Source organism: Talpa europaea (genome assembly GCF_964194135.1).
Source record: "Talpa europaea genome assembly, chromosome: 8".
In the NCBI taxonomy this organism is placed as follows: Eukaryota; Metazoa; Chordata; class Mammalia; order Eulipotyphla; family Talpidae; genus Talpa; species Talpa europaea.
The window spans coordinates 42,206,255-42,222,030 of record NC_140075.1 but is presented as its reverse complement, the minus strand read 5'-3'; the positions used below and the strand labels follow the sequence as shown (position 1 = coordinate 42,222,030).

At 36.1% G+C, this 15,776-nt stretch overlaps 1 protein-coding gene across 1 annotated transcript in view; it reads right to left on the bottom strand.

Moving 5' to 3' along the window:
- Nucleotides 1-13,492, bottom strand: part of UNC13C (unc-13 homolog C) — a gene marked incomplete at both ends in the record, with an annotated part of 463,147 nt that extends 449,655 nt beyond the window's left edge. The window contains one exon of the mRNA XM_084241221.1: nt 10,507-13,492. Within this exon, the coding sequence (XP_084097347.1) occupies nt 10,507-13,492 (2,986 nt within the window). The remainder of the gene's footprint in view (nt 1-10,506) is intronic.
- Nucleotides 13,493-15,776: the final 2,284 nt, after the last annotated feature.

Sequence of the window (15,776 nt, the reverse complement as noted above, 5' to 3'; positions counted from 1 at the left end):
GATGAAGGAAATGACTGAAGAAAAGGCTAGCTGATGTTTTAAGAAAATCACTGTAATCATCTGTTTCTTGTCTCAGTTGGCAACATACAACAGTTTATTGCTGGTCATTGTCCATATATACAGATGATTTATTTTGTATTTTTGAATAAAAACACATTTCACATTTCTGGAAAAAAAAAAAAAAGCCCAAGCTAGTTCAACTTACTCATTCTTCAGATCTCAGCTCAAAAGTTATTTCTTCAGGGAAGAGTTTTGCAACTTCCAAACTATGTTCTTTTAACATTTTGTATTTATTTATGCAACAGCAGGGTAACACCAATTATCAAAAGTTGAAATGATTTATTTGTATAGTTTTTAATTTTAAGTTCCTCATGCCCACTTAACATAGCCCAAGGTCAAAGAAGATTTTTCTCTAGTATATCCCAGATGTCAGCCAAACAATTAGACATTTATTGAAGAATGAGAGAATTAGTGGGCAAAAAAAATGGTTGAAAAAATAAACATGTAATAGGCAAAGTCTGAGCAGGGGAAAGTTAGCCCAAAGACACTGGTCTGGAACCATCAGCATACAGATAGTAGCTCAAACCAAATAGATCAAATGATGTCACTCAAAAAACAGTGAAAGGAAAAGAGCACTTAGAATGTATTATTAACAACTAAATATTTCTTTTTTGTTGTTGTTTAGAGAAAGAAAAAAATGTTTATTGAGGAGAAAAGGAACAGAGATAAAGTGGGACTCCCAGGCCTGTGGAACCAGGCCAGGGAGGGGCAAGGGAGCCCTGATCTAGCATTTCTTAATGGACCATCCTGCACTGGAGTCAACTGAAGACTATACAAGGCATGTAATAACAGATACTCTTGGGTGAATCTCATACATCCTAAAATCTGAAAACCACATAGAAATACCCTTGACACAGCCCAGAAGTTTGTATTGCAAACAAGGTATTCTAAAGTCCAGAAAAAAGAAGCATAAATATGTGTGAGTAGCATAAGTTGTTATGCAAAGAATGCCAGAGTAGGATTCAGAAGTCCTGGGACTCTGACTTGAACGCATCACTTGCTAGCTTTACAATTCATTGATATTTTATGAGGATTAAATGTATGTGACAATTAAGTTTAAAAAATACTATAATTGCATTCTTTTAGAAAATGCAAAGGGAATTTTAATCAGTTTGAGAATTTCCTAGTGATTTCCCTCATATGATAAAATACCACTGTTTTAGGCATTAATTCATATTTTCTATGCATGTGCATAACTGTGTGTGTTCTTAAGAACAGAAACAAAAAGTTAAAACCATGAGCTTGCCACAAGATAGTCAAAGCATCAGAAAATGTATTAAGAAACGAGAAGCTTAACCTACATCTCTAGGAAATAAGATCATACCTGGTCTGTCATATCTTATTGCACTACTACATGCAGTCAACAATTTCTTTTAACACAAGTTATACAGAAATGACACCTGGATAGATGGGTTGCCTATAATAATATGTAAAAGTGGAAAGTAGATTGACTGCTTGAGTGCTGGTTTATAATTTGGGAGGATACATTTTAATTGTAGCTCTGCTGACAAATCAATGCTGTCCAATAAATCAACATTTTCCTTTCTTAGGTTTCCAACTTACAAAGTTAAATATCAACCTCTAATTTCTGAATTCCTAAACCAGACTTCTCTGAGTGATCACAAAATATCTGGAAAACATGTCTATTTCTAAATCCTAGTTCTGCCCCTTCTGGGCTTTTTTCCCTCCTCCCCTAGATAAGTTATAGTGTCTCTGTTTCTCACGTATAAAATGGAGATAATAATAATAGTATTCATCTTGGTGGGTTATTGTAAGGAATAAAAGGACTCAATAAATGTTACTGTTATTCAGTTACTTACTTCCTGGGGTTCTTAAGAAAATTAATATGTGTGTGTGTGTGTGTGAACTGTAACCATTATATATACGCCTAAAATGAATTTATGGTATATGTCAACTGCTCCTCAATTAAAAAAAAATTGACATAAAGTAGCAACCACGTTTGAATTGGAGAAGCAGTGGCAGATAAAATGAGGGCAGTGAAAATGGTTGGAGGAAGTAGGGACAGATATATTTATTCTAAATAAAATAAAATGATATTGCCCAAAAGTGTCTTTGGGACCCTTGGGATTGCCTACAGTTGTTTGAATCTGCTGAATATTATTTATTTTTATCTTTTAAAGGTTTCTTTTATCTTTAGAAGTAGTTGAAAGCATGAAACCTGATTGCTGAATGATGTAGTTGACAACATTCCATGAAATTTTCCTTTACATAAAGAAGGTGAAGGAGAGAGAAGAGACGGAGAAAGGACAGAGGATGCAGCAAGGAGGAGGGTAGATGGAGGAAGAAGGAGAAGAAAAAAGAGGAAGCAGCCTGGAGAAAAAGTCTCTTAATAAATCTAGTTCCATGCAGTTTGGTAGTCTATGGAGAAACCTAAACTAATGCCTTTAGCATGAGGAACAGATCTGTTTTGGGTCAGGTTATTCCATTATCTTGGGACTCAACCTCAAGGTAATCTGCTTGAAAGTCAAGTTTCTTGGACTTTACTGGAGTGATCAGACTATTTTTTTAACTTGTCTTAGAGACTCATTCCTCACCTTGGATACCAGATGCCTAAATGACTGGGTCATGCTCTTAATGACCTGTCTAGTATATCAATCCCTCTGGGACCCACTTTCCTTTTTTTATTTTTTTAAGTTTACTTTTTATTTATATTTATCAATTACAGCCCAATTATCACAGATAAGAAAATAACCAAGAAAGTAGGAACATTTACAAAACTCATAGATTGTTTTTTTTTCTTGTTTTGAATCACTCCTAAGCACTTTCCAGCAGTAGTTACCTAAAACAATGAAAAATATCTCTCTCTCCAGCAATACTAAAAAATTATACTTGCTTTCCTTTTTTAAAAGTTCCAATCCTGGGGTGATTACAGACTCACATAGTCCCTGGCCAGGTAACCAAGGTGCTATCAGCAAAAAATCTTCCTAAAGAACAAAACTTTCTGCTCATGTCAGGCCACCAATGCTCTTTGCTCCTTGATGTTTTATCTGGCCAGTTATATACCCAGATGCTTAGCAGTCATATGTAGTCTGAGGTATTCTTCTGGGTGCTAGTTTTTTTCTGCTGCATCTCCTCTCTGAGCTTTACCTGGGACTTCCAACCACATATATTCCTAGTCCTAATGCCTTTCATCCTAATTTAATCAATAATAATTGTTTTTCTTATAATTTTCTGTATCTTAAACCAGGGTTCAGAGTTTATTTCATTCCATATAGAGAGTTCTCAAATGAGGGCCTCCCCTGGTGGCGCAGTGGTTGAGCGCTGAGCTGTGAAGCTGCCCGCAGCCTCTGCAGCACCAGTTCTATCCCTAGCCACCAGCAAGGGTCCCACATGGTGCGCAGACCTCTCCTTCTGCCTGCTGCTCCCCTCAGCAGTGTATTTTGGCAGTCTGCCTGTTCTGTTCCCCGCTCTGGCTCTGGTGGATTCTCTCACCCTCCTGTGCTTCTGACTGTACCCAGTGCTTATATAAATAATTTTTTTTTAAAGAAAAAAGAAAGTTCTCAAATGATATAGAATTTCCATAGGTTATATTTCTCTGAATTTGCAGGAATGAACATGGACAATGACATTGGCAGAAACAAATAAAAGGCTATTCATCTGAGATTTGAATAACACTGCTTGAATCTCTTGAACTGGAAATTTACACTGTAACCTTTGAATACTCCTAATACATCTGGAAAGCACCATCTATCATCGCCAGTTAAATTTTTCCTTCAGAAACAAGTATCGAGTTATATAGTTTTAGAGTCATTAATTATTATAAATAAACAAAATATCTGAACCCTACAACATTTTCAATGTTAATGAAATGACCTGCTAGTGGTTGACTTTGATGTATCCTTGTGAATTTCTCTGCTACCTTATGTAAAGTGCTTTAATTCCTCAAAAGCTATTATTTTGACACTTGTTCACCCCAATAGTCTTTTAATGTGACAAGTGTCACCTTCCCAGTTTTTCTAAACTTCTTAAAAATGTGATACTATCTCCAAGCCCAAACTATTATCACTCATTTTGCGTTAATAAGGATCAATACCTAGTACAACTACTAATGCAAATCTGGCTGATTTTAAAGTACAACTTATTCAATGAGATCTGCCCATAGTTGCAATGGGATGTCAAAGTAAAAGCATCAGACTCTCCATTCGGTCAGCAGTATATCAGATACCATCAATACTCCTATTAACTGTATAACCTGACCTTCTTTTGCCTGAGGCCGTCATTTCATTTGTAAAGTGGGGCTAATAATTCCTTCTTCTGAAGATAATAGGGAGGTTTAAATATGCGCTTCAATTTTCTAAAACTCAGTCTGATAGGAAAGCATTAAGTATGTGTTGATTTCCTTCCCCTTCATTTCATTTCACAGTGGAATGTATTTTAAGACCTTTGGCTTCCCTTGGAAAGAATGTCCTTATATACTCCCCTCTCAAATGATTGATAAACACACATTTAAAAAAAAATTCCCAGTCCTGCCTCTTATGAGAATTACCCCCTTGGGCATTTTGGGTTTTATGTCTAGCATGAGTAGAGACACTAGCTGTTTATGCTGCCTCTCGGGAACAATGGTCACTTTAACCATCACAAGACTCCTTTCTAGATCATAGTGTTATTCAAAAAATAATTTATATTGAGGGAATTCTAGGATATTTAGAAATAAGCAATACTACATTAAAAGTGCATTGTTACGTATTGGATTTTAATGGGACATTTTACCAATGGTTGCCTGCTATTATTACCACACTGCTGTGCTTGCTTAGAAGGAGGATATGATGATGATGATGATGATGATGATGATGATGATGATGATGCAAACAAATATCAAACTTGCAAACAAAAGATGGATGTGATGGGGATTTATCTATAGGCAAAATTATGCACTGAATGATTCCAACAGCAAAATCTCCTAAAATTTTAAAATTGGTGATTTCTAAATTTTTCTATTTACACAGACCTTTCAAGGAATACAACTATTCAGACCCCTATACTCCTGACTTGGACTCTGCAGGTAAGGCCCAGACTCATTCAGAAGTCTGAGAAGCACTTTTTGATAGATTTGGGCTAGCAAGGCCCACAAACTTGGTGGAAGTATTTTCTCTTCTTAAATATTAAGCCTGGAAATTAAATAAATTCAGCAAGACTATTGGAGATGTGTAGGTTATATCATCATGGAAAGAATAGCAAGTCTTCTCATAGATATGGATTATACAGAAAAAACTGAGTTAACAGGTATGTGAGAAGTCATTTTCCCGCCTGTGCTATATTAAAATGCATAAAATAAGAAAAATGTCTTTTTCATAGAAAGTAAGACAACCAAAGTTTATTTGAATTCTAAGTGTATTTCACCTTACATAGAACTAGATAGCTCAACAATCTAGGGAGAAAGCTACTATTTATTTATTTATTCAATAACTATTAACTGAGCACTTACTCTATGGTGGACACTGGCCAGACTCTGGCATTGCAACAGTAATAGAAAGAAAAATATACACATTAACTTTGCAGTGTAGTCTAATAGCAGAGATATACAACAATCAAATATTCATATACCTAGATGGAAATTTACAATTGTGATACTTATAGGCAATTGAGAAAGAAAAACTCGTGACTGACCCAGAATTCATGAGTTCCTAAACTTCCCTAAGCTGGAGTAAATTCATAAACCCAATAATTCTGCATGTAGAAATTTATCCAACATAAATGCTGTCTCATTTGCTCAAATATAGATAATGAAGCTACACTGTTTATGAGTTTATAAGAAACTTTGTTCAGTGATCACAGACTGAGTCAATAAGTTATGAAATGCTGACATAGTAGAAACCTTTATGTCATTAAAAAATATTCAACAGGTAATAACATGAAAAGATCTTTCAAATATATATTACCTGAAACGAACAAACTCAAGATGCCAAAAACATGAACACAATGCAGTATAATCCCATTTATGTTAAAAGAAAATGAAAGGTGGTTTATGTATATTTATGAATACAAAGTGTCTGAAACTTTAAGGAATAGGAGGACTGTCTTTTTTACTTTTCACTTTGGAATTTTTAAGATTTTGTTTTGTTATGTGTTTGTGTGTGAAGGGGGTTGTTGCTGCTTTACTCATAGGACACATAAAATCCATCAATAACACATACAGTTTTGGATACATATCCTTGGGCACCATCACAAGACTATGAAATCAAAGTTATCCAGTGACAGGATCCTAACAATTCATAATTTTATAACACCGCTTTGTGAATAGTAACAAACATGATAAAAGTTCCCAAATGATTCTACAACTACCAGTACTGAGACTCTTAGATTATTTTTATCATAATGTGCCTTAGTATTCTCTGGTTAACATAATAAAATAGCAATCTCAGGAAAAATCCTCACATTCAATTTCATATTCTTATTGAGAGCAAAAATATTACCATAAAACTATGTGACTATTCAATAAAAAATGCATGTCATGACAAAAAATATTGGTAATCATACTGATTTGAAATATCACAGTAGCAAATGCTAACTTCCAACTCCCCTTTCTCCAGTCCCTGATAACTTCCATTCTTCTTTGTGTCTCTCTAAATTTGATTACTCCAGGTAGCTCACATGGGTAGAATCACCCAGAATTTGCCCTTCTGTGACTGGCTTGTTTTACTTAGTCATGATGTGTCAGAATTGCCTTCCTAGTTAAGGCTGAGCAATTTCCCACTGTGTGTTTCTACTATATTTTGTTTATCCATTCATCTGCCAGAGTACTTGAGATTTTTTGAACTAATTTTATTGTTCAATAAAATGCATCCATTTAAAGTGTATTAAAAAAGAAGTGTCACAGTCTCTTTCAGAATCTACAGTCTGGGAATAGCATTCAAATGAGATTTTTGTTCTTTAAGAAAAATTTACTTCAAGCTGACTTTGGATTCTAATTTCAGGTAAATTCTATACAGACTTGAAATGTGTCATCCTTCAAGCAACTATTATACAATTTTTATTAGACTCCAAAAGCTTTGATTTTTGAAATGAAATAAGGATTTGAAGTAGAAAAACTGAAAATGAACTATTTCATGTCAAAATCTCAGTACCTTTAATGTTATTAGTGTTTTTTTTTTCATGAAAAATACTTGAGATGGAATAATTCTTGTGGATAAAGCTATCCTCCCCCTCTAATCATGTCTTTCTATCTTGTAACAGGAATAAAACAACCTTTGAAGTGAAGAAGCATATGACTGATCTAAATTGCCCAAATGGTGATTATTAAATTCTGGATCCCCCCTTTAGACACTAAGTAAGTTACAGTAAGTTTTCAGACTCTTAGTTTGCTTATCTGTAAAATGGAATCATGGAATCAAATCCATAGTGTTGTAACAAGTGAAAGATTAAAAATAAGTTGCCTGGAAATGTCCTGGTATACAGTAGTAGTTAGTAGTAAAGGTTTATCTTCTATCACACTTTCAAATTGCCAGGAGATAAGCCACAGACTGAGCAACTAAAGGACACAATTTGGATTCAAATTTGACATCAAAGTTTGTGCTTTTTAATTTAACATCCTGCATCTCTTGATTCTAGCACTCATCCGATACATAGTAACTCAGTGCCATCTCTATATAAAGTTTTAGTTTAGGCATAGCGTAAATAAAATAATGAAAAAAGATAAGATCTCTGTACTCTAGATTACAGTTTAGAAGAGAAATTAGAAAGGAGCATAAATTGTCGTTATATAAGATGGAAGCCAGTGTCGTAAGAGGCAGGTATGTGGGAAATCAGAGACCATAAAGAGTTAATTCCAGTTGATGGGTAGGGCAGGACTGGGGTTGAAGGATCAGCTAGTCACAAGCATGGTGTGGGGTTCAGGCCAACTACACAAAAGATGTCACTCCACAGGGTCCAGTGCAAGGAAAGAATGTGACCTCATGGGGCTTCTGGCTGTACATACTCTAAAATCTCTTTCCTATTGGCACACAGTTCAGGAGAAGGTTCTCATCAACACTAAAACCAAATGTCCATATACACTGACATTAGGATCTTAAAATCCTTATTTATCAGGACATGGAAAATAGAAGTTAAGATAAACAATTCAAACTTAGATGAGCTTACAATTTGGTAAGCTATGTCAGTGGCACAGCATCCCATGGAGTTTACAGCAAGAGCTCTGAGGTCCATTCTTGCCAGCTTAGTAGTGGAGAATAAGGTAGCCTGGCTACCTAGTGGGGACAGAGTAGACATGGAGAGAAAAATCTGTTGGCATCTTCTCAAAGCCCAGTAACCAGATGGCCATGGGCACAAAATTCCATCCTGACCATTGGCACCTCCCTGGGATGCTCTGAGCAGGGAAGGGGCCTGAAAAATGCCCTTCTCTGGCTGCCCTTCCTCCTAAGGCATATTGGTAGCACAGGAAGGAAAAAAAAAACCTGCCTGATTATTGCCAAGGGAAGAAGAAATAGCCTTTAAAATCTAGGCTACTGCAGCCTCCTGGGTACTCAATCTGGTGCCTTTCAAACAACTAGAGAGAATTTTAAAGAAGTGTAACTGATTTCCTCTAGGACAGAACAACATCAATTGATTCCATTCAAAGCTGGGCATAGGATAACAAGCCAAGAAGGTGGAGGAGCCTGAGATTTCTGTAATCAGACTAGCTATGCCAGGTATATGGCACACAATTACATTACCTCTTTTATAATTTGTACGTTGGTGCATTTGTATTCTCTAAGGATAAGTGCCACTTTGCAGAGGTTTGCTAATTAGGAATTTTAAAACTTTGATGAAGAACCAATTTTTTTTCTGAAACTTATAGATTCGTTTAGTTTGTAATATTTTCTAACATTTAGATACCTTAACTAATTGGCTTTGAAACACTTACCTATTACACACACACACATACACACACACACACCCATTCCTTAGTCTTGCTGTGCCTTTGAATGGACTTTTCCACAGCAAATAAAATATAATATCAAACTACTGCTTTGTATCCCAAGAAAATATCAACTGAGTTTCAGGAAAAGACCTCTAATAAAAGTCAAACTAAAATAAGATAGGCGATATTCCAATATGAATTATATGTACATAAAAAATTGACTACTTTGCATATTCAAATCAGATTTAGGTATACTTGAGAACTTCTCTGCAAGAAAAAATCACACCCAATGTATCTAAGGTCCCCTTACATTCTTTTTATAAAATGCATAGGATGTGCTATTGTATAAAGACACATTTTAAGAGCAGATACCTTGTTATTTCAATTCTCTTAGGAACTGAAACCATTTAACAATATTCAGTAAACCATATGAATAGTCAATATTATTATTAACTAACCATAACAATTATTTCAAAACCACCATATCAGCTAGAAGGTAGCTAGTTTGGAGGAGTGTCTGATCATAATTTGGGTCAAGACAGAGAAGTCATAATCAACTACTGACTGTGGAGCTTATTTCAGTATCTCATGACAGCATACAATACTTTATCAAATAAATATATACCTTTAACAAATGCTGTGCCAAAAATATTTTAATTAAATATGACAATCCTATGATCAAGGAAAATATTCAAGACATATTTGTTAAAATTGAGATTCTATCAAACTACTCCAAAGATATAAAAAATAAGCCCATAAATAAAAGGTAAGGGGCCGGGGTAAGTGCCAATGAAATTTGGTTAAGTGATAGAAACTCAATCAATTCTTTTATGTATATACAGCCACTTTTCAAAAGTATATGATCAAAAATTGTTTCCCTAGGAGATCAAGTAAAATTGCTAGATAAGGTTCTCTTTTAATTCCCATAATGGGGAAGAGATTTCCACTCATTCTTTAAGAGAAACTTTCTCGATACTGTGCTCTTACTGACTCCTCCTCAGAGAATGACTTGTGATGACTCTGGCAGGGCCTAGTATTTTGGCTCTATTGTGCTCCTCAATTGCATCTGTTGTAAGTAAGAGAGGCTATGCCCTCCACCCCAAGGGGATGACTGAGGCTTACTGGTGGCTCCCGAAGTGAAGATTGGATGGGAAAAGGATTGGTAAATCTGAGAGTAAATTTTTTTTTAAAATTCTTTATAAGGAACTACACTCATATTTTCTTTCCCTGTAAATCTAATAGAATAAAGGAGCAGGCCCCAGATTGCTTTTTGATTTTGCTCATTCTTCCTTTGATAACTGTTACCTCAAGTTTGGTTAATATGAAATGGGGTTTGTGCCTAAACCTTGCAAAAATATTGTGATCCCCTGTGTGTAGGGCCCACTTTGGTAGGGCCCATTTGAAAACACTTTGCTCTTATGTCCTCAAGCCCAATGCTGGGAGAGCTAAGTAAAATAAAATCCTTATCACAACATGCAAATTCCTCACAATTCTTTCTCCCATGAGTAAGCACAGAACATGCTCTAGAGAAGTAAACACCCAAGGTTAAAACACAATTAGCTCCTAATGTAGCATTTAAACATGAGTACCTCCAGCCAGGATCCTTTCTTCTAATTCTGCCATTTGCATCTTATAGGCTTTTAAAGCTGCTTCTTTGAAAGAAGGACGGATTCTCTTTGGCTTCGTGATTTCCATTGGTTGTTCAGGGATGTTTTGATTTTCATCTTCTTTGACTTCCATTTCAGCTATTTCATTTAAAGAGTCCAGTCCCTCTTCACTAACCACATCATCTTCCTGCCCATCATAACCCTCATCTTGTGGGGTTTCATAAGGTGTTTCATATGAAGGGTGATCATATTCCTGCATTTGTTCATCTGTTTCTGTCATGCTCGTTCTGTTTTCTAGCTTAGCAAGCACTTGCTCCATCACTTCAACATAATCTGTTTCATTATCAGCCACTGCTTCACTGTAGTCCTCCTCATCCTCTGCTTTGTAGTAATAAGGCTCTGTGTAGACATCAGAGTCAAGGGTAGTACTTGATTCATTTGCAGTTGATTGGGATAATGTCCGAAATCTCCCCATTAAGGAAGAACCATTGTCCTCATATCCACTGAGACTCTGTGTGCTTTTGTTCCATACCACTTCCAAGGCTGATTTAGCCCTCTGTAGTGTAGATCCAAATTTTGGGAAGCTGAAAGCCTTATCAGAGAGGTCAATGCTTAATCGACTATGCCAAGATTTGGATGGGGCATCCTCTGAATAATCGCTTTGTAGTTCACTTTGACTTCGGTACATCATCGACAACTGATTCTGATTTTGGTACAGCTCATTAGAATTAGCTTCCTGATAAGAATCATATGGGCCAACCCATTGGCCTTGTGGTTCATTATCCAAGCCAGGACAAGGAGATGAGTTGTCATCTTGGGTTAAGTCATAGCTCTCAGAGTCATCCTGAAGGTCACTGTGGCACTTTCCCAGGTCTTCCAGGTCTTTACTGTAAGCATCTAGCTGTTGATCTGATAGACTGTTTGTGTCATAGTCAAAAGCTTCCCGGGTAGATGAATCCAAACCTAAATCAGCTCCTTGCTCTACTTGATTCCATTCCTTCCATGGAGAAAGATCCTCATGTAAAGAAAGTTGAGAATCACTGTAATGACTTCGGTCTCCAGATGCACATATCATGCCATTACTCATTCCACTGTCCACAGTTTCTGTGTTCTCAATTTCACTCTGCCCTTGGATGTCCTGGACAGTTGCATTTACATGCTGGTTGTGAGACCTGTCATACAAGGTAGGTAAGTCCTCCTGTTTCCTCTGCCAAAGTTCCCGATCTGAAGATGACAGGAGGGAGCTTCCATTAGTTCTAGTGAAAAACTGATTTTCTGAAAAATCCTCTGAGTAAGATTGACACAATTTGGAAAAATCTGACTCAGAACGACTAAGTTTAGCAGTGAAAAAATCACTCTGTGAATGCCAGAGAGGTGCTGCATCTGCATACTGGGTTGTAGTCTGCTTTCCCAAGTTAGTCGATTCTTGCATTTGTGGGGAAATTTTATCATAGCCTGATTTATTCGAAATTCTGCTATTAGTAGTTTTATTCTTGGATCTGACATTGTGTGATTTTGAACTTGATTTGGAAGTACTTCCTTTTGCTGGAAACTCTGACTTGGTAAGCACAGCATAACTATTCCTACTGAGGTCAGACTGTAGTTCTCCATCACTATTATCAGGTGACTGCCAATTGTTCTTCTTGACTTTGGGTTCTGGTGTAGACAGCTTCATATCCATGCTCTCATATGTCTGGGAGGATGGTATCAGTCTCTCTTTTCTTTCTTTGATGTCATGAGTAAGAATATCAGTTGAGATTCCTATGCCTGTTCCTTTGAGTTTATATGATTTTTTCAATACAGAGTCCCTTTGCTGTGGGGTCTCAAAGTATACAAGTATGGGTCGAGGCTTTGCACTAGGGCAGTCCCTTTGGTGTCCTATCCTCTGAGCAAATTCAATTTTAACAGCATTTGCTGCATCTGAAAACCCCATTTTTTCTATCAGAATTTGGTACACCACACTTTCAACATATTCAAATCTTTCTTCAGGCACATTTAAAAATCTCAGGCTTGCCTTACCACCCATATGACCTAAGTGTTTAATGTAATCATGGATGTCTCTGGTTTCCCTTCGAGACTGGACAAATCCTGTTCGTAGCTGTTCAATTTCACTTTGTACAACCTCCACACTACTGGAGATCTCATCAATGGAATGCTTAAGAGCATTGACATGTCCTCGTAGTTCAGAAAGTTCTGTTTCTATCTGACTTATTCCCTGAAGTTCCTTAAAGATCATTTCCATGACATCATGTGTTTGGCTAATGCAGCCAGAGGAACTGAATCCTGGCTCCAAGGTATTTGTCTTTGGGTTTCGGGCAGTTCTGTCCAAAGATTTGCTTCTTATCCCCCAGGTTTTCTTCATTGTGCTCAATTCTGAATCTGAGGAGACACACTCTTGACTCTTTTTCCATTTCCTCAGCTTGCGTAAAGCTCCTAGTTTTAAGCTATGAAGAGTGCGTTCCCCATCAGAGCTGCCCTCAGAAGGTGCCAGGCTGCTGGAACTCTTTCTATTTCGTCTTACTGGCATTATGGGTGTTGATTGTGTCTGGTTTTCTGTACTACACCTTAGTTCATTTAGTGATTCTGAATAGGAACTTTCAATTGATGATAACTCTTGAAGCAGATCCTCATTATCACTGTTGGTTACATTAACATTCTTTTGCAGACCATTGGCAATGGCTACTCGGTAACTGAATGTTGGAGAGAGAGAAAATTCTTTATTAGCTTCGTCTTCCTCAGTGGAGAGGTTGCGAGCAGATGAACACTTTGCAATCCTCTTTACAGTACTTTTCAAGGTATTAGAAAATTTAGGGGGTTTGTTCTGGTCAGCAGTAGGAAAATCTTGATCCTTTTTCTGCTGACGATTCTCCTTTTTTTTGGTTGTATTTCCCAATTTCTTTGTAAACATTCCTTTGCAGAGCTTATGTATATAAGGTAAAATCAATCTCTTGAAAAGATGAGCCACCATGGAGAGCAATTAGTGCAAGCTTTTCTAGTCCAAAGAAGTAAACAAGGTAACAGAATGAAAATTTGTAAATCCAAGGCAAGCATCACTGTTGAGATGTTCTGTGTATCACTGAAAAGAGCAGCAAGGGCAATTGTGGTTCTGCCACAATGTCAATGCCCTGCACAAAACAGAAGCAAAACTCCATTTATGAAAGATATTCTCTCCTGGAGGAGTGATTTCATAAACCTTTCTCATTTCCACATAACTTCATGTATTTCCTAAAAAAAAAAAAGGAATGTGAAAATGAATATCAATATTCAGTTTTAGATTTATTTCATTTCCAATATTTTCCAAGAGTATCCAACATACACAGAGGGGACAAAAGAATATCTTATTTTCACACACAGTTACTTTAAAAAAAAAAACAAAACTAAAAGCAAATCAGTATCCATAATGATATTTAAATTTATATTTTTTTCTTAAACTGCTTATGGGTCAGCAAAGTTGAAATAATAATAAAAGATAATACTGATTATTTAAAAAGGCTGTATGACAGGTAAATTTTTTAAAACTGTATTAACTGTATGATGTTATTACTTCCACTTTATTTTCTTTTCTAAAGTTTCATTTGACTTATGCAAACATAATCATTTAAATTTAAATGTATTCCCCCCACCCAAGATAATTAAAATTCATCAGTTAATATTATTCATGCATATAAAATCTTTTCTTATTTGAATTTTCTTTTACTACTCTCAGTATTCAAAGTTTGAAAATTTTTAAATAATTATTAAAGTAATGCAAGTAAAAAATATTTTATATGATGAAGTAAATACCAAAAACAAATATAAATTAGTCATCAAGTGTAATAATGGAATATCGAGTTCAAAAACTAGAAAGTTCCATCAAATTGGGCACTGCGTCAACAGTTAAAACAAAATGGGTCAATGCATTTGAAAATGCAGGTAAATCCATGTAAGTTTGATGATGATTAACTTCTTGAAGTATATGAAGAAGATGAAAGAGGAGGGGAGAAGTCAGAGGAGGGGGAAAGAGAGGAGGAAGAGAAAAGTTTACTTCTTGCTGGTTCACTAGCAGCATGATTTGCAAATGCTATGCATTCAAATAAAATTTTGGAATTGAACTGACTACCTCTGAAATTTATCACAGAATAACAGTAATCATCAAACATCTTCGTTGCTATCTGACTACGTATTTGGGTAGATAAATAATCTATTTAATTATTTAAAGAACACATCATAAACTGCATATGGCTTTAGCAGCCTGCTAATCTCAATTCCCTCCACTTGGAAATCTGCCAGTTTCACTTCACTCAGGATCTGCAGGGACCTGGAGAACACATGGTCTGGACAGCAGCCAAGCTTGCCAAAAGACAGGGTGATATAAATAAGAAAGGCAAACTAAAAGATGGAGGGAAAAAAACGGAGTCTAAAGAAGGCCATATCTTCTGGAATTCACAAGCTGTCAGTCTAATTCCTCCTGTCTGAAACAATTACAAGCCAGGAACTGTTTTCTACTAATACATATGTCAAGAAATTGACTCTTGAATTAAATCCAAAAAGATTAATTGTACTCCCTATGCAACCCCTCCTTGTGGAGAAAAGACTTTGGATAGGTAAGCAGAGGTAGATACATTATTTTATAATTCATATTGGCAGAGCTAACAGTTCTGCTAATCACTCAGTCCAAGATCCTCAGTCTCCCAAACCTAGGTTTTTTTCCAAAGGAAAGAAATTCTGTCAATGATTCTGATATTGTCAAGAAAATGTGTCTGGGCTTCCCGATCTGCAATATTAGTTAAAAATTATTGTTCTAGGGAATAAATGTTGGACAATTTTTGAGTAGGAAATTCAACCTGAGTTGAAGTCCTGCTTCAAAAACAGAAACCCAAAGGCATGTGTCCACTGTTGCACATACAGACTCACTGGCTTTATATTCCGACCACAAAGAATGATTTGTTATTCACTAAGGACTCTATGCTCTTTCACACCCCAGTAACTTCTGTTCTCTCTACCCAGAAAATCATTCATATCCAGCCCTTCTCATCAATAAAAGTTGTGCTTAAATTCCAAAATCACTTGTCCCATAGAAACTTCACCAACTACCCAGTCCAACTTTCGCTCTCATTGCCAGGCTTAGCAACCCAGGTCACAGGTAATTAGAATTTATCTGCATTATAATCTCATTTATGTCTTCATCTACTGAACTGCATAGGTAAAAACTATGACTTGTTAAATTTTAAGCATCCTCAACTTAGTAAACGTTAAGTACTTAATAAATGTTT